This window comes from Heptranchias perlo, chromosome 17 (genome assembly GCF_035084215.1).
Source record: "Heptranchias perlo isolate sHepPer1 chromosome 17, sHepPer1.hap1, whole genome shotgun sequence".
In the NCBI taxonomy this organism is placed as follows: domain Eukaryota; kingdom Metazoa; phylum Chordata; class Chondrichthyes; order Hexanchiformes; family Hexanchidae; genus Heptranchias; species Heptranchias perlo.
In genome coordinates this window covers 20199949-20221358 of record NC_090341.1, presented here as the reverse complement: position 1 = coordinate 20221358, position 21410 = coordinate 20199949, and the positions used below count along the sequence as shown (strand labels likewise).

The 21410-nt window shown below is 39.4% G+C and overlaps 1 protein-coding gene across 1 annotated transcript in view; it reads right to left on the bottom strand.

The window, feature by feature from the left end:
* Nucleotides 1-6033: 6033 nt before the first annotated feature.
* isy1 (ISY1 splicing factor homolog) overlaps nt 6034-21410 on the bottom strand; it is a 39828-nt gene continuing 24451 nt past the window's right edge. Inside the window, exons 9-11 of the mRNA XM_067999114.1 lie at nt 12908-13023; nt 6782-6868; nt 6034-6421 (exon numbers count right to left, since the gene is read on the bottom strand). Of these exons, the coding sequence (XP_067855215.1) occupies nt 6314-6421; nt 6782-6868; nt 12908-13023 (311 nt within the window). The 3' untranslated portion in view covers nt 6034-6313. The remainder of the gene's footprint in view (nt 6422-6781; nt 6869-12907; nt 13024-21410) is intronic.

Here is a 21410-nt window from a genome sequence, read left to right as displayed (position 1 = left end):
AGCAAAGATTCCCCTTTGACTACAACTGTGAGTTGTGGACTGTGTCTTTGTCCAAGCTATCTTCTCTAGTTTTCTAGCCACCTTTTCTCTGTAACCTTATACTTTTCTGCATTGTTGGTCAATGCCTAGTATCTGCTAATGTAATTTCTTTGGTTGCTTCACAGGCTTTCTTACCTTTTCTGCTATTTTTACCAACCTTAATCTATCCAGTATTCCCATTTTGTTGGTTTCACTCAACATTGTCTCCATTTTACATCTACCCAACCTGTACTGAACTGTGGTACAATGACAAACTAACTATATATAAGTATGTACTAATTATGAAAAAGTCAGTGTATGTAAAACATTCTGAAATCTTTTCTTCAGCTCTATGAAAAACGCAGAACTCGCTACCACAAGGAGTGGTTGAGGCGAATAGCATAGGTGCATTTAAGGGGAAGCTAGATAAGCACATGAGGGAGAAAGGAATAGAAGGGTATACTGATCGATGAAGTAGGGAGGGGGGATGCTCGTGTGGAGCATAAATGCTGGCACAGGCCAGCTGGGCTGAATGGCCTGTTTCTATGCTGTAGTTTCGATGTAACTCGATGTAAAAAGTTCTATTTATTTCTTGTAATTTACTGTAGTTGCCCAGTGTTTTCTATTCATACCAAACAGTACCCTCTTAGGCCAATGATTCAAAATATATATATTGTAACAATTACAGAAGAAAATATAAAAGAGATGTAAAAAGGAATTTAAAAATCTATTTAAAATTGTGAACTAGTGTACAATTCATTTCTGCAGATTCAGCCATTTCTCAGGAGAACAGGCACTTGTTTTCTGCACTACGTCGCAGAAGCAAATTTGTCTTTAAATTTTTCAAGTAATTATTCCTGTTCAAATTTTAAAATATGATTTGCTGTAAGTTACAATTATTCCAGTTGAATTGATTTTTCATCATTTTCCAGAGTTTTGATAGTCTCAATTCTTTCGGTAGGTCCTTATTTTTGTTTCACATTCTTTTCATTCCTGCCTACTTTCAGGCTTCATATTAAATATCTACTTTCAGATAGTATACTTGTTATACCGATCAGACATAGGTATTCATTGTTCCCTCAGGAGAAGCATAACAATCAAAGTTACCAACTGTAGTAGTGCTCACTGAAAAAAGCGATGCAATTATCCAAGATCTAGTACATAAATAGGTTAGTAGACAGAAGAACAAATTTTCAAGGCAGATGATCAAGTTAAAATAATTTGGGTAGAAACAGAAATATTTGATAGTATCAGATGTATTGGGTGTAAAATGGTATCAAAGATTATCAGCAACTTTGTACCTGTTTAACAAAACATTTTTTGATATGCATCTGGATAGTGTTAGGCCATCAGAGCTGTTGAAAAGGAACTGGGCAGTGACCCCAGGGAAGGAAGCAGTACGAACATACAAAATTCACAGGCAGTAAAAGACCAGCTGATCCATCAAGCCTGCCTGACGCCATCAAAGGCATAAGAAATGAAAACAGAAAATGCTGGAAATACTTAGCAAGTCAGGCAGCATCTGTGGAGAAAGAAACAAGAGTTAATGTTTCAGGTCGATGACCTTTCGTCAGAAATGGACAAAGCATCATGACTAAACCTCCCCCCCCCCACCACTACCCGCAGCCATGAACCTCCTTTCACATCGTTCACCTGACGAAGGAGGAAGCCTTCGAAAGCTTGTGAATTTAAAATAAAATTGCTGGACTATAACTTGGTGTTGTAAAATTGTTTACAATTGTCAACCCCAGTCCATCACCGGCATCTCCACATCATGTAATCTCCTGGGAGAGGCAAAAACCCAAGGGAAAATTCCTCTCCAACTCCCTCAGGTGATCAAAACCAGTCCAGGAGATCACATGGACCAAATGTTATCTGTAATGGCACTTACCTTCTATATGATGCAGTCTCTGCCCCAATTAAGAACTGGTCCAGCTCCCTCTTGAAGGCTTGCGGAGAATCAGCACCCACCACATTAGCCGGCAATGTATTCCAGAGGCTCATTACTCTCTGGGAAAAGAACCACCTAACATCCAGTCTATTCCTACAGTTACATAGTTTAAACTCATGTCCCCTGGTCCTCCCAATCTGCTAAACTGGCATAATTTATCAATAGGGACACTCTCCAGCCCTTTAATTATTTTATAGACCTCTATCAGATCACCTCTAAGTCTACACTGCTCTAAAGTAAATAGACCAGGGTCCTTGAGCCTCTCTGAGTAGCTGAGGTTCTTTAAGCTAGGAATCGTGCTTGTAGCTCTCCTCTGGACCTTTTCCAAGGCCACTATATCACCCACCATGTGGTGGCAACCAAAAGGGAGCACAGTACTTTTGATGCGGTCTGACCAGCGACTGGTGTTAAAATGTTGTCCTTTGATTTATTCTGAATGATTCTATTAATACAATCCAATACCCCGTTAGTTTTAACTAGTTTCTCTACATTGGCAGGGACATCATCCGAAAACATGTCAGGATCCACATGTACGCTGACGACACCCAGCTCTACCTCACCACTCCTTCACCAGACATAGGTATTCATTGTTCCCTCAGAAGCATAACAGTCAAAGTTACCAACTGTAGTAGTGCTCACTGAGAAAGTTAATGCAATTATCCAACAGCACTGGAAGATCTAGTATACAAATAGGTTATCTCTCTCCACTGCCTTTGATTTGTCACGCTGCTTGTCCAGCATCCAGTACTGGATGAGCAGAAATTTCCTCCAGCTAAATATTGGGAAGACCGATGCCAATGTCTATAGTCCCCGCCACAAACTCCGTTCCCGAGCCACTGACTCAATCCCTCTCCCTGGCCATTGTCTGAGACTGAACCAGACCGTTCGCACCTTGGCGTCCTATTTGACCCGGAGATGAGCTGCCGGCCCCATATCCGCTCCATCACCAAGACTGCCTACTTCCACCACCGTAACATCGCCCATCTCCGCCCCTACCTCAGCTCATCTGCTGTTGAAACCCTCACCTATGCCTTTACCACCTTTAGACTTGATTATTCCAATGGTCTCCTGGCCTGCCTCCCATATTCCACCCTCCATAAACTTGAACTCATCCAAAATTCTGCTGCCCGTATCCAAACGCGCACCAAGTCCAGTTCACCCATCACCTGTAGGTCACTGACCTACATTGGCTCACAGTCCAGTGACGCCTTGATTTTAAAAGTCTCATCCTTGTTTTCAAATCCCTCCATGGCCTTGCCCCTCCCTATCTCTGACCTCCTCCAGCCCCACAACCCGTCGATATCTCTGCGTTCCTCCAATTCTGGCCCCTTGCGTATCCCCAATTTTAATTGCTCAACCATTTGTGGCCGTACCTTCAGCTGCCGAGCTCTAGAATTCCTTCCCTAAACCTCTCCGCCTCGCTCTCCTCCTTTAAGATGCTCCTTAAAACATACCCCACACTTGTCCTAATATCTTATGTAGCTTGGTGTCAAATTATGTATGATAACACTCGTGAAGCACCTTGGGATGTTTTACTACGTGAGAAGGCACTACACAAATGCAAGTCGTTATGTCATGAACCTTCAGTGAGCTGCGCACAATAACATCTAGATCATTTTCTCTCTTTCAGTATTGTTCCCTGCAAATGTTGCGTGTATTCTGTGTTGGCCCTACGAACATGCATGACACTACATTTATTTAAATCAAACATAATTTGCCATTGTGTGGCCCACTCCCCTAGCACATCTAAATCTTTTTGAATTTGATTGAACGCCTCTAGAATTGTGGGATCATTGGATTTGAGAGACTGCAGAGCATGGTCCAATTAGGATCAACTGTTTTTCTTTTTCTATTCAACAATGTTATAAAATACTTCCCTGCTGTGCAAAAGTACATATTAGAGTGAAATTGTTCTTTTAACAGGCAGTATTAAAACTGATTTGAAAACAGTACAGTAACAGGAATCCATTGTAGAATCCAAGTTCTTGACACACAATACATACCAGGGGACAAATGTAATTCCATTCAAGTAAAGGGAACAAAACAAATAAAGCATTTCATAAATCTTACAAGAATAATTTTTTAAAACTTTAAAATTGTCCTCTTTATGTTTTGCTAAATTCCTTCCCTTCCTTGAATGTGTTGCCTGCTTGCTGGTGTACTGTTCCAAGGGTACCAGTCATCTACTGGCAGTTTTCTCAAATGGCAGTTATTCATGTGCAAGCCTGGAAATAAGTGTTGACAGCTTAATTGATCCAAGGTGTATCACACAGAGCCTGAACTTGTTCTCAATGTATGGTCACACATGCTCACTTCCAGCTGGGGTCAATGGATAGTGCTCAGGCATGGGATCCTGGTCTGACTTTCCACTCCCTAAAAATGGGTCACTGAGGCCAATTATACCTTCCAACACTGCCTCCGCTGAGATCAGCTAACTCAGCACAGAGCAGATACAAAACCTGGGTCCTTCCCGGTCTGTATGGCTCAGCCTTCCACCGAGCTATTAGGGATGTCCACATCTAGCAATACTATATTTAACAGGTATCAACATTATAGCATTAAGTGTTTCCAGAAACATGTTAATAAAATTTCTTAATTGGCAGATTTACCAAATCAATCCAATTAGTAACAAAAGGATTTTTACTTATCTGGAAATTTTTTTTTTAAAGAATTCTTTTCTTTCTCAGTTTTAGTTCATCAGAGGGTTTGGGCAGGCAACATAAGGACAGAAGGGAGTTAAATCATCATCATTATCATCAAAACACAAGTATACAAGGAACAGAGTCCCAAGCAATTATATTATGTCAAGGAGAAATCCACAGGCAGAAGTACCATAGATTGCTTTACTACTGACATTTTGTGAGGACTTTCTTTGATACAAAATGTGGAGGTGCAGCTATATCAGTGCTCGTGGTCCTGGCATAAACATGGAGGTGTTGTTTAAACACTGACAACTTTTGTGGAGCAGTTCCAGTCGAGGGTCAGCTGACCACCTGGTCACATCCCTTATCAGATAGAGTGGACTTTGACATGGAGTAGGCCATCCTCATCAATTACTTGAAAGCACAAGCTATTAACATAAGAACATAAGAAATAGGAGCAGGAGTAGGCCAATCGGCCCCTCGAGCCTGCTCCGCCATTCAATAAGATCATGGCTGATCTGATCCTAACCTCAAATCTAAATTCATGTCCAATTTCCTGCCCACTCCCCGTAACCCCTAATTCCCTTTACTTCTAGGAAACTGTCTATTTCTGTTTTAAATTTATTTAATGATGTAGCTTCCACAGCTTCCTGGGGCAGCAAATTCCACAGACCTACTACCCTCTGAGTGAAGAAGTTTCTCCTTATCTCAGTTTTGAAAGAGCAACCCCTTATTCTAAGATTATGCCCCCTCGTTCTAGTTTCACCCATCCTTGGGAACATCCTTACCGCATCCACCCGATCAAGCCCCTTCACAATCTTATATGTTTCAATAAGATCGCCTCTCATTCTTCTGAACTCCAATGTTTTATTTACAATATCGTGTTGAATTGGTATAAACAGATAACCATTTAATACAAGAGGGATAGATTAAAATGTTCAAGATCATTCAGATCTTGACAGTTAATTTGAAAAAGTCTTCAAAACTGCTAGGCCATTTCTTCTTTGGGCTTTCTAATTCTGCATTTGACCATATTTTGTCATCATTCCTTGCCATCCAATTATGAACAACATGAAGTTTAAGGATAGGAACATAAATTTAAAAAGTATGGAGTGAGTGAAAGCTCAATCTCTCTCTCTCTTCCCACCCAGCTCTCCTCCCTCTCCCACAAATGCTCAAAAAATGGTGCTTCTAACAAACTTACGGACAAATCTGGAGCTAAACAATTTTTTAAAATCCAAACTTTGTCCTTGAAAGTTTTAAACAAAGTTTTAGTGGCTTTATGGCATACTACTCCTTTAAGAAAAATCCAGTTCAATGTCTTACTTTCAAATGCAAGTTGTATAGATGCTATACAGAACAAAGTTGAATGATCCATTATTGTGTTAAGCATATAGAAAATGCCAAAATTCACATTAATGATTTTGTATAAAGGATCATTTTATTAAAATTAGAAATGAAAAAAGTGTTAAATACACATTCAGAAAAAAGGTTTGTTATTTACAGAAAGAACTGTCTGGTCTCTAATGGAACCAACACACTAGATATCAAAATCAGGTATTTCTGGCCACTGTGCAAAAGTTGTGTATCACAACAAGACCTGGAGGTCATACAAGAAGTCTGCATTTTTTTAAAAAAATGACATTTATATTGGTTATATATAAAATAAGTCCTTGACAATGAGTAATTAAATATTGTGCTGTTACAGTCCCAGAAGTATTTTAGCATCTTCACTTTGAGCCATTAAAGCTTCACTAGCATATTTCTGTAACAGCTCCATCTTCTTCCGTCGTACAAGAGCCTCCTCAATCTGTAATGAAGGAAATTAAAAAATACTATCAAATTATCTCATCCAAAAAAGTAATCGAAATTGATAATTATGTTAAGTACTTAATAGAATTATATGCTGTAAAGCAGAACAATCCACCACTGTGGAAAAAGCTCGAGATAATTCACATCTGAAGCACTCGTGACTCATATTTTCTTAAGAATGTCCTTTGGGCAACATCCTAACATCTGACGCTCATTTTTAGGGCAACGTTTCTGCAACCCATATCTATATTCACAGAGTAATTTAAAATTAAAAATATACAAGAGTCCTGGCACGATCTGCAGTTCTTCCAACAGGGTGCTACTGTACTTACTTAGAATTTCTGCAATATTCCCTTACCTCTTTCTGTGATGGTACAGGAACATGAGCTATGAATTTTTGTTGGTTTTCCTCTCCTTCCATCTGTTCCCCACTGTCTTCATCAGACTGAACAGCATGAAACATAAATAAATAAAGTTAATATATTAAGGGAAAAATCATTGTCCTTATTCTGTATATAATATGCATTTATTTTAAAGTAATTTTTAAGACACAGAACCAAAGATCCAAAAGTTCTGAGGTCATAATTGATCACAAATGTTTTAGCTGCTGGAAAAAACATCAACATTTTGTTTCTCTTCTCTAGCTGCTAAACATCACAAATCTTTCTTCACCGGGGAGAGCAAGATAGCCCAAAGACTCAAGACAAAAGTTAACGATAGCAATGGCATTTAATATTTCACAAATACACAGAACTGCATCCACGAGTGTTATTGTGTACTGGTGATACCAGCCACTTTATGCTGCAAGACAGATGAACAATCATAGTGCAAAGAAAACATGGTGCAAAAGCATTCTACCATCAGCCTATTTAGTGACTGTAACTGTTCAAGTCTTACAGGTATTTTAATACCAGACTACAAGAAGTGTTAAAATATTATTTTACAAATGTGCACCAGTGCCAAATCTTTGCACACACATGGTCATGTTTTTATACCACTGAAAAAATAACCCAGAAATCCTGCACCATTTTAGGCACAGAATTAGCATAATCTAGGTGGAGGTAGAGGAATTTGCCATGGAATCCATTCCCAAGGGTTTCTGCCTCTTTCTGACTCCATTGTTAATTCTCCTCCCCCATCACACTTGGGAAGGAGGATTCCATTTCATGGGACACTGGCACCAGTACTGGGACAGGAAGGAGCTGCACCACTGGGACGGGCTCTACCTGAATCGGAATGGGACCAGTGTCCTAGCGGAAAGGATAAATAGGGCTGTCGATAGACTTTAAACCAATAAGACGGGGGGAGGGATCTGGTGAAAATAACACAAGTCTGAAGATATAAGAAATAGGAGGAGTGTATAGGTCAGACCAAGGTAAGGAACAAGGATAACACAAACAGTCAGGGAACAAATACAGTTATAGAACAGAAGTACAAAAAGAAAGTGAGGGGAACAATTATTAAAAACAAATTAAATTGCCTGTGCAGCAATGTGCACAGTATCCGAAACAAAACGAGGGAACTGAAGGCAATAATTCATAGTGAGGAGCTAGATGTAGTAGGGATAACTGAAACATGGCTACATAAAGAACAGGACTGGCAGTTAAATATTGCATAATATAACATATTTAGAAAGGATCAGGAAGGAAGAAGGGTGAGTGGAGTAGCTGAACTAATTACAGGCAACATATTGGCAATAGAAAAATGGGACATAAGTAACATTAAGATAGAAACAGAATCCATATAGATTGAGACAAAGGATAAGAAGGGATTGATCATGTTAATAGGTATATTCTACAGACCACCAAATAGTGGACGGGAAGTGAAGAATGAAATATGTAGGCAAAGCTATGAAATTAGTAAAAAACATCGAATAATAATCACGGGAGATTTCAACTATCCCCAAATAACTGGCAAGAAGAGGTTGGGAAAGGGGATTGGAGTTTTTATCATGTGTACATGACTGCTTTCTTACCCAGTATGTCAGAAACCCAAGAGAAGAATCACTGCTGGATCGACTAATGGGAAATGAACTGGAGCAGATAAGAGAAGTCAGCGTAGAGGAACGTCTAGGCAATAGCGATCATAACGTAATAAGATTTAAAATAACGATTGAGAAAGACATAAGTAAGACAAAGACCAAAGTAATAGATTGGAAAAAAGCTAATTTTAAGGGGATGAGAATGGAACTAGGGAAGGTAAACTGGAAAAAAAAATTGGCAGACAAAGAGATAGAATGACAGTGGGAAATTTTTTAAATGGTGATCAATAGAGTTCAGGAGAAATATATTCCCCAAAAAACAAGAACAAACTAGCCAATAATGAAACTCCATGGATGATTAAGGAGATAAAGGGTAAAACTGAAACTAAAATAAAAAGGTACACTTTAAGTATATTGACAATAAAGGAGAGGATGACAAACGAGAATATGAAGAGGTTAGGAAGGATGTCAAAAAAACAATTAGGAAAGCAAAGAGGAATTATAAAATTAAATTATCAAGGAATATAAAAATAGTAAAGTATTCTACAGACACATAAATAACAAAGGAAAAATCAGAATAGGAATCGGGCCACTAAGGGATGCACAAGATAAACTCACAGGTAATGACAGCAAAATGGCAAAAATATTGAATAGATACTTTGCCTCAGCATTTACCAGGGAGACTAACAAGGTGGGTATGACATGAAAAGAGATCAAAAAAGGATTAAAGACATTTACAGTAGAAAGGGAGGGGGTGGGGTGGAGATAACTGATAAGCTAACCAAAACTTAGAGGGGATAAAACCCCTGTTCGGAACGGATTGCATCCGAGCATATTAAAAGAAGTTAGGGAAGAGATAGCAGAGGCACTATTGCATATATATAAAAATTCTTTAGAAAAGGGAATAGTGCAAGAGGACTGGCAGACAGCTAATGTTATTCCTACATTTAAAAAGGGAGATAGAACAAGTCGAGGGAATTATAGACCAGTTAGATAAGAAAGGTAATGGAATCTTTACTCGAAGATGCACTAGAAAAACATCTAGAAAACAAAAATATAATAAAGAGTAGTCAGCACGGATTTCATAAGGGAAAGTCACGCTTGACCAAACTTATTGAATTCTTTGAAGTAACAGACAGACAGAGTAGATAAGGGTAATGCAGTTGTAATATATTTGGATTTTCAAAAGGCCTTCGATTGGGTACCGCATTGTAGACTCATGACTAAGGTCAAAGCATGTGGAGTCAGGGGAAAGGTAGCATAAAGGATAGCAAGCTGGCTACAAAACCAAAAACCGAGAGTAGGGGTTAAGGGTAGCCACTCAGACTGGCAAAAGGTGGAAAGTGGTGTTCCATAGGGATCAGTGCTGGGACCACTGTTGTTCCCAATTTACATTAACGATTTGGACTCAGGAATCGGAAGAACAATTTCAAAATTTGCACGACACAAAATTGGATGGTGTAGTTAATACAAAGGAAGAATGCATTTAAAATGCAGGAAATCATTAATAAACTTGCAGAATGGGCACGTAATTGGCAAATGAATTTCAATATAGATAAGTGAGAGGTGATGCATTTTGGTAGAAAGAATAAGGAGGCCACATATTCCTTGGATAAGAAGTCTAAATGGGGTAGGGGAGCAAAGGGATCTTGGGGGACAGATACACAAATAACTAAAAGAAGCGACGCAGGTTAATAAGGCCATGAAAAAGGCAAACCGAGCAGTGGGGTTCATTTTTTGAGCGATAGAATTGAAAAGCAGAGAAGTTATGTTAAACTTGTATAGAACCTTGGTTAGACCACACTTGGAGTACTGTGAACAATTCTGGTCTCCATATTATAAAAAGGATATAGAGGCATTGGAGAAGGTGCAAAAAAGATTCACAAGTATATCCTCTCAGTTCTGGTATCATCCTGATCAGGAAAGACTAAACAGGCTGGGGCTCTTTTCTCTAGAAAAGAGAAGGCTGAGGGGTGACCTGATAGAGGTCTAAGATAATGAAAGGGTTTGATATGGTAGACGTAGAGAAAATGTTTCCACTTGTGAGGGGGTCCAAAACTAGTGGTCATCAATATAAGATAGTCACTAATAAATCCAATTGGGAATTCAGGAGAAACTTCTTTACCCAAAGAATGGTAATAATGTGGAACGCGCCACAAGGAGTAGTTGAGGTGAAGAGCATAGATACATTTAAGGGGAAGCTAGATAATCGCATGAAGGGTGCTATAAGACAGATAGATAGGAGCAGGAGTAGGCCATTTGGCCCCTCGAGTCTGCGTCACCATTCAATGAGATCATGGCTGATCTGATTTTTACCTCAACTCCACTTTCCCGCCCTTTCCCCATATCCTTTGACTCCCTTGCTGATCAAAAATTTGTCTAACTCAGCCTTGAATGTATTCAACGACTCAGCCTCCACAGCTTTTTGGGGTAAAGAATTCCAAAGATTCATGACCCTCTAGGAAAAGAAATTCCTCTTCATTTCCGTCTTAAACGAGCGACCCCTTATTCTGAGACTATACCCCCTAGTTTTAGATTCCATGAGCGGTAACATCCTCTCAGCATCTACCCTATCGAGTCCCCTCCAGAATCTTGTATGTTTCAATAAGATCTCCTCTCATTCTTCTAAACTCCAATGAGTATAGACCCAAACTGTTCAATCTTTCCTCATAAGACAACCCTTCCATACCTGGAATCAATCTAGTGAACCTTCTCTGAACTGCCTCCAATGCAAGTATGATGCTGGTCAGAGTACATGAAGAAGGGAGTGTGGAGGCTCGTGTGGAGCATAAACACCGGCATAGACCAGTTGGGCCAAATGGCCCGTTTCTGCACTGTAGACTCAATATAACTCAATGTAACATTTGATGGGATGTTGAGCTCTCTCAAAAATCCCACCAGTTCAGTCCATCGTACGCCCAGCAAGTATACTTGCTTGTAGCAGGACTTACCGTACAAGTAGTATAAATAAGCCCCACAATGGAGAGAATAATTGTCATTTGGAGGGTGGCGGACCAGCAAGGAACCAAGGACAGAGCAAAATTATGACCTCACAGCACTTAGGTCGGATTGGCCCAGTGCAGCTTCAAAATCCCACTGGTTCTACAAGGCTGCACCTCGAGTAGCACAGATATTGACACAGGTATCCGCCCCTATTATCCAAGTAATCCCATCCTCAAGACTTGGGGCAGGGCCAGGGTAAAGGCACAAGTCGCACTCTGTCATACATCCAGCAGTGGAGCAAAGCTTCTAAAATTTCTATTCCATGTTGTTTCATGCTTGCCTTTGTTATACTGGTAGAACACTGTCTTTAGTTGAAAAGCTGTAAATTTTCTGTGTTTATCGTGGCAAGTAGAGGCATTGATTGGTGGTGTTGGAGGGATATGGGAGTTTAGATACTGTTAGCCATCTTGGGACTTTATGTTTTAAATTTCACTTACATTGAAGTCAAACACACACTGCTTAAGCAGCTGGGGCACCAGATGGTTACTCACCTCTTTACTTACTAAAATATGCAATATTGGGAAAGTGCAAAGTACAATCTTGGGCTATTTGCAGATTAGATAAAAACCATGTTACAGTGAATCTCTGATCCATTTAGTTGCACTATATACTAGAAATCACAATTCTGAAATAAGGATGTGTACAAACAAAATGACAATTTAATCGCTCTTTCCATTTATTTGCAATTTAAGTGACCTTACTGCTCAACGACTTAAAAATATTTATCATCTGAAATGCAATTTCTGCTGCTAAAAATGTCTCCTTGTAGAAAATCATGTGATTGCTGTCCTACCATTTTGTACATCCAACTTTCCAGAAATCCCAATTGAACAATAAGGAGTGCAAATAGTGAAAATAAAAGCTATATATTATTTATATATAAACCAAAACATTCTGCGTGTAATCTTATCTTACAGGTTAGAATCCCTATTTAAATATTTTTTTATCTCCCCTTATCTATACTTTTAGGGAACATTTCCATAGTTTGTAACTTGAGAAATGTATTCTAAAGTGTCTGGGAATGTATAGTGCCCATAAAACAATGTTAGTTACTGTACAGGATATTATACATTCTTTAGAAATCCTCAGATTTGAAGACCACATATGGAGGCACTCCACTTTTTCTTTGATTTTTACCTTCCTGTTTTACACTATATTTGAAAATGTGAAGCGTGGTTATAAAAAGAAACAAATAGTAATTATGCTGCTGTAAACACCTAATCTTTCAGGAATTTAAAAACTGTTTTAGCCAGGAGATAATCACCTTCTGTGATCTAGGTAATGACTGTGGAAAAACATCTTGGTACTTGGACCTTTATTTTAAATTTGGAAAACTATTGTATATCTATGTACAGGGGAAACAGGAGCCATGAAAGAGCAACATTATAACTGAGGCAGTAGAGTCCATTGTAGTGGATTTTTAATTTCTATCCTGCGACAGGAAATATCCTGTACATGTACAATTACTATTTTGATTAAAATTTTTGATAATATATTTACCTCATCATCTTTCACTGCATAGATGTTTACTTCTTCCTCCTCCACCTCTTTGTCACCTCCACTGGTAAGTCTGGCCTCTTTATCTGTCTTCCATTTTTGCACAGCTTCTGTTATGACTAAAAAGAGGAAAGAAAGATAAAATATTTGAAATACTGAATTCAAAAACTCAAATATGTGCAAATTTTGTTTCCATTTTGTTTGTCCTTGCTCAAAATATAAATGCTCATCTTGAGTTGCAGATGCCTAGGTCACAGACATCTCTATGTCTGTTACCAATGTTTCTCTTTGATTCTCAGCCTTCCAGGCACACACACACACAGGATAGATATAACTGATCACATGGAAAGATTGCCAGATTTCAGCATCTGGGAAGTGTGGGATTCAATGTTGGTTTGTTAGATTTATGAAGCAAACTCTCTTAGTGCTATAGTTCACTATTGAGCTACCACCCCTGATACCAGTTTTAAATATATTCATATATGATGTTGGGTGTCTAAAACTTTGGTACCAGCATGCAAACATTGTGGTATTTTTTTCTTGTACGTATTACATTTGTACTGCCCAAAGGGTATTTTTAAATGTGCATTTTTCTTTTGGGGATCTGTCATGCCACAAATTATCACAATTAAGGGGGTTATGCTGGTAATCACATGCACACAAATAGAAATTTCTTACTACATTAATTAAACTAATCCAATGTCTGATGAGAGGAAGTTACTTATATGCTTTATTAAAATCTAAATCTTTGACATATTGTAATCATGCATCATTCTGCACTGGCCCATTAAGCAGGATTCAAAAATTAAGATTGCAGAGGCACTAGACAGCAGGATCAGTGGCTGACAGAAGCAAAGTATCCAGTTTAAAAAAGTACAATCAATTATCAACATTGCAGAAACTGATTTGGTATATACTGTGACTTCATAAATACAAGGAGCATTGTAAAGAGATTGAGTGGGAAGCTTTTCCCACATTGTGCCACAAACACATTGACTATGGAATTCAGTCACCTGTCATCACCTTATTCACACACTCACGATCACTAGCCATTTCCCAGAGCATCTCAGTTGTAGTCAGCGGCTCACAACATGAGGAATTGTGTGTACAAACATGCCTCTCCTCACCATGCTGCACAGAATGTTGGAACATTTGAGAGAGCAGTTCTCAAGCAAGACAATGATTAGAATTAGTGCCCAACAGAAATTAGTAACACTGTACTAAACTAAATGCAAAGAACAGATCAACACCGTTACTTTATCCTAAGTGAGAAACCACTGTTGCTCCTTTTTTTTATTCCTCATTTACTTTGAAGTTTGTAAGTGGTTATTTCTGGTCTGAATAAATGAGGCTGGTTCAGGAACGTTAAGCATGCTGGCAAAGATGTATGTTGAATCTAATTGATTGAATCACTGGGTTGTGACTGAAGGAGAAACACATGACCAACAAAGTGATTGGAATACGGCTATTTTTAAAATCAGAGTGCAACAAAAGATAAAAGAACTCCATTCATAAACAACATTAATAAACTAACCTTCTGTTTAACATACAAGAATATGTTCTTAAATTTAACACAGAGTACAGCACACAGTCATTTAAAATATAATACCAAGACAAAAAAATTTACTGGATTCTTTCCAGTAAAAATTTTAATTAGTGTGGCAGAATTAAAAATCTAGTAGTAGGCATGGAACAAGGTGTAAAGATCAAAGTAACATAGAATTTAAATTCTACTGATTAAAACTGAAAAACACAGCTCTAATGATGGCTCAGCTCAATAATACAGTAAGTAAGTGATCCTAGAGCATTGAAAAGTCACAGGTTTGGTCCCTAATCCATCTCAGCCACAATAGTGGTACAGACACTACAACTGGTCTCAATGCTCCATTGATAGAGCTCAAATTGGATAATGTTCCTATTCCCACTTCTATTCTCTCTCAGGCAACCATGGTTGGAAGGGTGTGTGCGCGCATATGTGTGCGAGTACACACACGCGTGGACAATGGGTGAAGACGGGAGAAGTTATCGAATGTCACAGCTCTCAGTCAATTACAAATTGCTTCAATGAGGCCCATTAGCCTGGATGGCTCCCATTCACTTTGAGAATAGTAGGAAATATTCTCTTTCAAGCCACACAAGGGGGTAGAAAAGGTAGCTGGTTTTATTGACAGGCCACCTATTGGTAAATCATTGACTAGAGAGGAAGTCAGCATAACAGCCTGGCTGGGAGCACAGAGCAATAAAGGACATAAGGGGCATATGGAGAGTCAGGTTTTAAAACAAGACTGGGAGGTGTTGGCCTATGGCCCGGAACTTAAAGCTAAAATGAAACAGGTCAGTGTTTGCAGTTAAAAGTTGCCTAGAAAGTTATTTCCAAAAACCAAATAGTGCAAGCCAACAAAAAGAACTGGGTGTGCAGTTTACTATCCCTCCCACCAACATTTTTCAAGGAGAGAAGTGAAATTTGAGTTGAGCAAGTGGAATTTGATCTGATTGTTACTCAGTACATTCATTTGCTGCCTGTGAATTAAATCAGATTAATGATTCATATCTGGCCTTGTCTCACTGAATGTTTAAGTCCACCTTTGGAAAGGCTGGAGAAGTGCATGAGGGCACATGCAAAAGGCACAATATCAAACTCAAGATCACAAGGGAGTCCCTATTATTACACCCTCACGTGTCGTTATTGCCTCAGATATTGGGCAGCACTGTCATACTCCTGAATGAAAGACACTCAGACCGCTTAAGTGAGTGACCAGCACCCATGTGATCAGAGCTGTTTTAAAAAAAAACATATTCACTCTTGGAACACAAAACTTTTTCCCATCAGTTTTTCCAAATATCACAATTATTGAGCAGCAACTCCACAAATCACGACTGTTCGAATCAAAACTGCACAGGAGGTCACCTGAGTTAGTGACTGACACCGGACACATTATTGCCAGAACTCGTTATTTTCTGGCTTTTTCACATTTGTGTGATTTATAGGAGTTTCTGCAGTCAATGGTATTAGATGTAAATATTTGTAGGAAAAACTTATTTTTAAAAAATATACAAATTTCTATTTTATTATGCAATTGTTTTCCTCACCAAGGCTATCAAATGGCTGTTATATTTTGGCAGGAACATATTAGTGTTAAATACTCCCTTGGGAAGGCCTCAAGGTAGATAGATACCTCTTATATTCTCTCAAGGGGAAATCATCAGAATTTCTTTAAAGAGGCAACTACTCTGTAAAATGTCAACAGTTTTTCTTGCTGAGATGCAAGTGGCAATTAAAGATGAGTAGGAGTCCTAAATTTATGCACAAAGGACAACAGAATGGAAAATGTGGATTGTTTTAACCAACCTGGTTCAGAGATCTGTACAAAGCTGGCACTTTTCTTTTAAAGAAAAATTATTTTCCTCAGACTTCACAAACTAAATTGTGCTATTGTACTAATACTAAAAATACTATTACAATTACATAACAGAGGATAACTCTGCAAGTCATACAACCACAAATTACATTATGAAATTTTATCTACAGCATCCCAAATGTATATTACAGTACATTAAATAAACTTTCATTACATGTCCCCTTGGCTCAGTGGTAGTACTCTAACCGGTTAGTCAGATGGTTGAGTTCAAGTCCCACTTCAAGACTTGAGCATGTAATCTAGGCTGACATTTCAGTGCCATACTGAGGAAATGCTGTCTTTTAGATGAAGCTGTGAAGAGGCAGACAGGGCCTCAGTTTAAACAGATGTCAAAGATCCCATGGCGATTTTCAAAGAAGAACAGGGAGTTCTCCATGTCCTGGCCAACTTTCATCCCCAAAACAGATTAGCTGGTCATTCATCTCATTGCTGCCTGTTGGGTTTGTTGCGTGCAAACTGCCTGCCGTGTTTGTCTACATAAACAACAGACTACACTTCAAAAAGTCAGTAATTGACTGATGCGCTTTGGGACGTCCTGAGTGTCGCTCGTACTCTAGGATGATCGTACCAACAAAGGAGAGAACATAAGTTCATGGGAGATGGGTGTATTGATGACTATGCATGCCAATACGTGCTAAACATTCTCCACCACAAACCTCACATAACCATATTCTAGTGGGTGGTGGGGGGGGGTCTCCTTTGATCCCTCAGGTATTGCTGATCCTTTCGTCGCTCGCGTCTTGCCTCCACACTGGTACAGCATTGTAGTTCAAAACCAGTCATTCCTTCTATCACTTCAGTGCACCATTGCAGTCTGTTGGTGGCCTAGGTTTCCCAAGAGTCAGCGACCACGTTGCACTTTGAGTGAAACTTCAGTGTATCGTTGTAGCACCTAGTTGTCCGCCTTGCTTTCTGTTCATCATTTCTCCATAAAGCTTCTGCTTCGATAACCATACATTGTCCATTCTTACAACATGTCCATCCCAATGGAGTTCAGCACTGATTGTCATAGCCTCAATGCTGATGCTGTCAGCGCGTTCCAGTGCTTTGTTGTTAGTGATCTTGTCCTGCCACCTACTACAAAAGGAAGGTGCGAAGGTGTCTGGTGAAAATTTTCTAGCTGATGAGTGTCCCTCTTAAAAGAGTGTCCGTGTTTCACGTCCATACAGGAGATCGGCAAGGACAACTACCTTATAAACCTTTAGATTAGTGGCAACCTTGATACCGCACTGATTCCAAACACGCTTGGACAGTCTACCAAAGGCCATGCTTGCTCTCTGTATGTGAGCCATCACTTCCTTATCGATCCTTGCATAATCAATTAGTATACTTCCAAGGTAGATGAACCCCTTGACCGCATTCAATTCAGTTTTGCCAATAGTATTCAATGGTCAAACATATGGATTCCCAGGAACTGGTTGCAAGCCTGTAGCTACTAGTGGAAGTTGTGAGTCTATCCATCATCAGCTGATGATCCTCTTCAGAATGCACCACAAGTGCACAGTCATCAGCATGTAACAGTTCTTAGGTCATTTGTTTGGAGACTTTAGTTGATGCTCGCGGTCTTGATAGATCGAACAATTTCCCTATTGTGCAGATTTGTTTCCCAACTCCTACATGAATTTCTTTCATTGCATCATCAGGCATAGCCGCATAAATGAGTGAATAGACCAGGGCCCAGAACACAATCTTGTTTCACACCATTTGAAATAGGGAACGATTCGGACAGAATACACTTTCAATACACACTCTGCCTCGCATCTTATCATGGAGCTGTTTCTGAACTGACAAGAACTTCTCCGGCCAACCGAACTTCCTCATAAGTCTCCAAAGTCTGACCGACAGTGTGGAAAGCTTTGGCCAAGTAAACAAATTCCACATATTTTATTCTCTGCACTTCTCATGAATTTGCCAAGCAATGAAGATCATGTCCGTGGGTCCGTGGCTGCGCTTAGCCTCATTGCGATTCTGGAAGTCTTCTGTCCACTATATTAAGGAGCAGGCAATCAAGACTCAGAATCTTGCTATAGATAGAAGTTAGATGCCCCGATAGTGAGAATCCCTACGTGGTCAGTTTTCGGTAAAATATTAAAATGTCTACGTGGCAAAGAAGCAGAATGCAAAATGGTTAGAAAGTGTTAATTAGTTAGTAACTGAGATTGGTACAGGTGGCCTGGCCTCCTGCTGGGCCATATGTTTGCGTAGTCAGCAGGTTTGCATGGTCTTATCAATGTAGAGTCTTTGATGTGATTCAAGGACTGGTCTGAATGTCTCCATGTTTATGGCAGATCAATATAGGTAACGAGCTTAGCCAAAGTTGAAAGACATTCCTGGTTGGGAGATAAGGGACAGGGAAGAACATTCCAAGTTGGAAGGTGAGGAAGTATCCCCTTTGATGTCTAACAGCAACATGGTCAGCACATGATTATCTATGATTGGCCGGAAATAATGTAACCTCGCATGGCAACCTATGCCCGGCTTATGATTGGTGTTGACCCTCGTTAAGTATGTTCCAACCCTATTGATTTGTATAAAAACGTGTGGATTTCTGTATGTTTTTGTTCTTGCTCTGCCAGCATAGAGGGACTCTATCAGGAGTCCAAATCCATGCTGCAGACTAAGAACCCTGCTATTAAAGTTGTGCTGAACTTTTAAAAAAAAAATGTATTCGACTTCAGTTTTTACTGAACCAGACTGAGGGGAAAGAATCCGGATCGTCATTTGGTGTCAGAGGTGGGATCTTAACGGTCGTTCACCGAGAGTTCGCGGAGTAAGAGGCGGATTGTCTCAGACACGGAGGAAGGAAATGGCGCCCCGATGTAAGTAGTCTTAATTTACTACGTCGGTTTTCCTCCAATCCGTCAGTCTGACGACGAATCGTCCAATCGCTAACACTCGTGTGGCGTCCTTACAAGATTCAGGTCAGTCTGGCGAATACACAGATATAGCAGGAAGAGGTCAGTGGTCGAATATCACTGAGGGAATAACTTGTAAGCGGTAGGTCAGTGGTTAATATCACTGAGGGTAGTCAGGGTTTAAGTTCCTGATGATTGGATATAAACAGGAACTATTGATAAAACTTAGATGCCGTCAAAAAGGCTCAGGAATTAATTTGGAAAAATAACAGAGGTACCACAGCCAAAGAACTAATTGCTTTATGGAGACAGTACTGTAAAAAAAAATGGATAGAATTAAGTGACTAGACAAATGTTTAAAAGACAGAGACCCGAAAAAGAAAGGTTCTGTTGTTTAAGTGTACTGTCCCTTTAAAAAGCCTGTCTTGATCAGTGTTCTTTTTGTCGGTGTTGTGGGCCACGCCCCCTTCTTACTGTGTCTTACGTGTTTTCTTCCTTTGTGTAATGTATCTGTCTTGTCGTGTGTTTAATTCTGATACTGCCGAATTAAAATTGGAGTTATTGAGGTTAAGTGACCTATTAAATTCTGGTTCTTATAAAGTGTGGGCATGTTAAATTCCAGACATGGGATCTTCAAAAAATTGGCATTTTGAATGTTTATTTTTTGATTGGCTGTGGTTTAAAAAGAGGTTAAAAATTAACGGGATAGATTAAAAAACTATCTGGTATCACTGTGATAGGAAAAGTCGGAAAGCTGAAACAGCTCGGAGCGTTGATTATAATCACATCCACTAAAAGTATGTGAAAAAATAGTGTGCAAAAATATAGTATAAAGCAATCCACAAATGTGAGAAGTAAAAAAATCAGTCAAACCTGTGTGAAGTGAAATTTTGAAGGTGAGAACTTAATCTAAAAGGGAGAAGGATCAAGTTACTTCTACCACAAGAGCAAGTTAATGTTAACCCCTTCCATCCCAAGAAGCCAGACTGTCATGCCAAGACCAGTTCAAACAGATAGAAATGACCCAGTCGGTTGAGAACTGTCTGAGGCTTGCCCAGAACACAGGTGAACATGAGGTGACCCTGGTTTTTTTTTGGGACCACGTGAGTGTTGATGGTGCAGGATTACCAAGAGTAGTTACAAAGTTACGGTGCAACTTTTGCTGGAGAAATTTGGTGCAGGAAACGATCCAGTGGTGTTAAAGATTTAAGACTTTAGCTGCAGACATCAGCGGATACCAAATGTCACAGCGTGGTGATATCAACCGGATTCTCTTCTTTTGAAAACATTTTGATTTGTTTTGTTTTAACCTATTTGTTGTCTTCCGAGACAGAATGCTCGAGGTGGGGAGATATGGGAATTTCTCTAAAGTCATTGAATTGGGCATGATAAAAAATCAATCTGGCATAAATATACAATCTAGTGGAAGTCAGGAAAGTGTAGTTGAGAATAGTAAATTGATAGCTTTCTCGTGGAGATATTTGTGTCCTTGCCTATAATGAATAATGAGAAAACTACACTCAATAGCCTGGCCACTACCCTGACATCGGGACCATTCAGGGGGAGATAAGCACTCTAGACACCCCTGATCTTTTTGATAAGATAACCTGAAAACCTAAGAGTGGCTACAGTGGACATAAAAGATACAAATGTATGTTGCCATCATCTGAAACGGAGATCAGGATGAAGAACATGATTACAAAGGCCTATGGCCTGGTGAGCTATTGCAACCACTCTTTAAACAAACCAGTTGCTTTTACAGGACTGAATCCTACAGGACATATGATGTGTGCCATGGAAAATGTTCGGAAATACCATGAGGAAGAAGAGACTGGCCAGCAGAAAGTTAATATCCAAGAACACTAAGCTCATTCCTATGAGATGCTGCTAGTATGCGGAGATACATGAAGAAGATACATTGAAGAATGAGTCTCAGACAGGCTCAGTTACTTGACAACAGCACAACAGGAAAATGGTTAATGTGGTCCAGGCGAGTGAGAAATCCTTTTAAACAAGGCACTGACACATGGTCCATAGAAAAACCAACTAATTAATGAAACAGTCAGGAAACACTGGTATCAATCAAAATGACTGAAATTAAAGTAAAGAGGGACACAGTAATTTGGATTTCCAAAATTCAGGGTTAGGTTCCCATCAGTTAACAATAAAATTGGGAGAAACAATATTTAGAAGATATCCGCACGATGGATACAAACTTACAAGATTATGAGG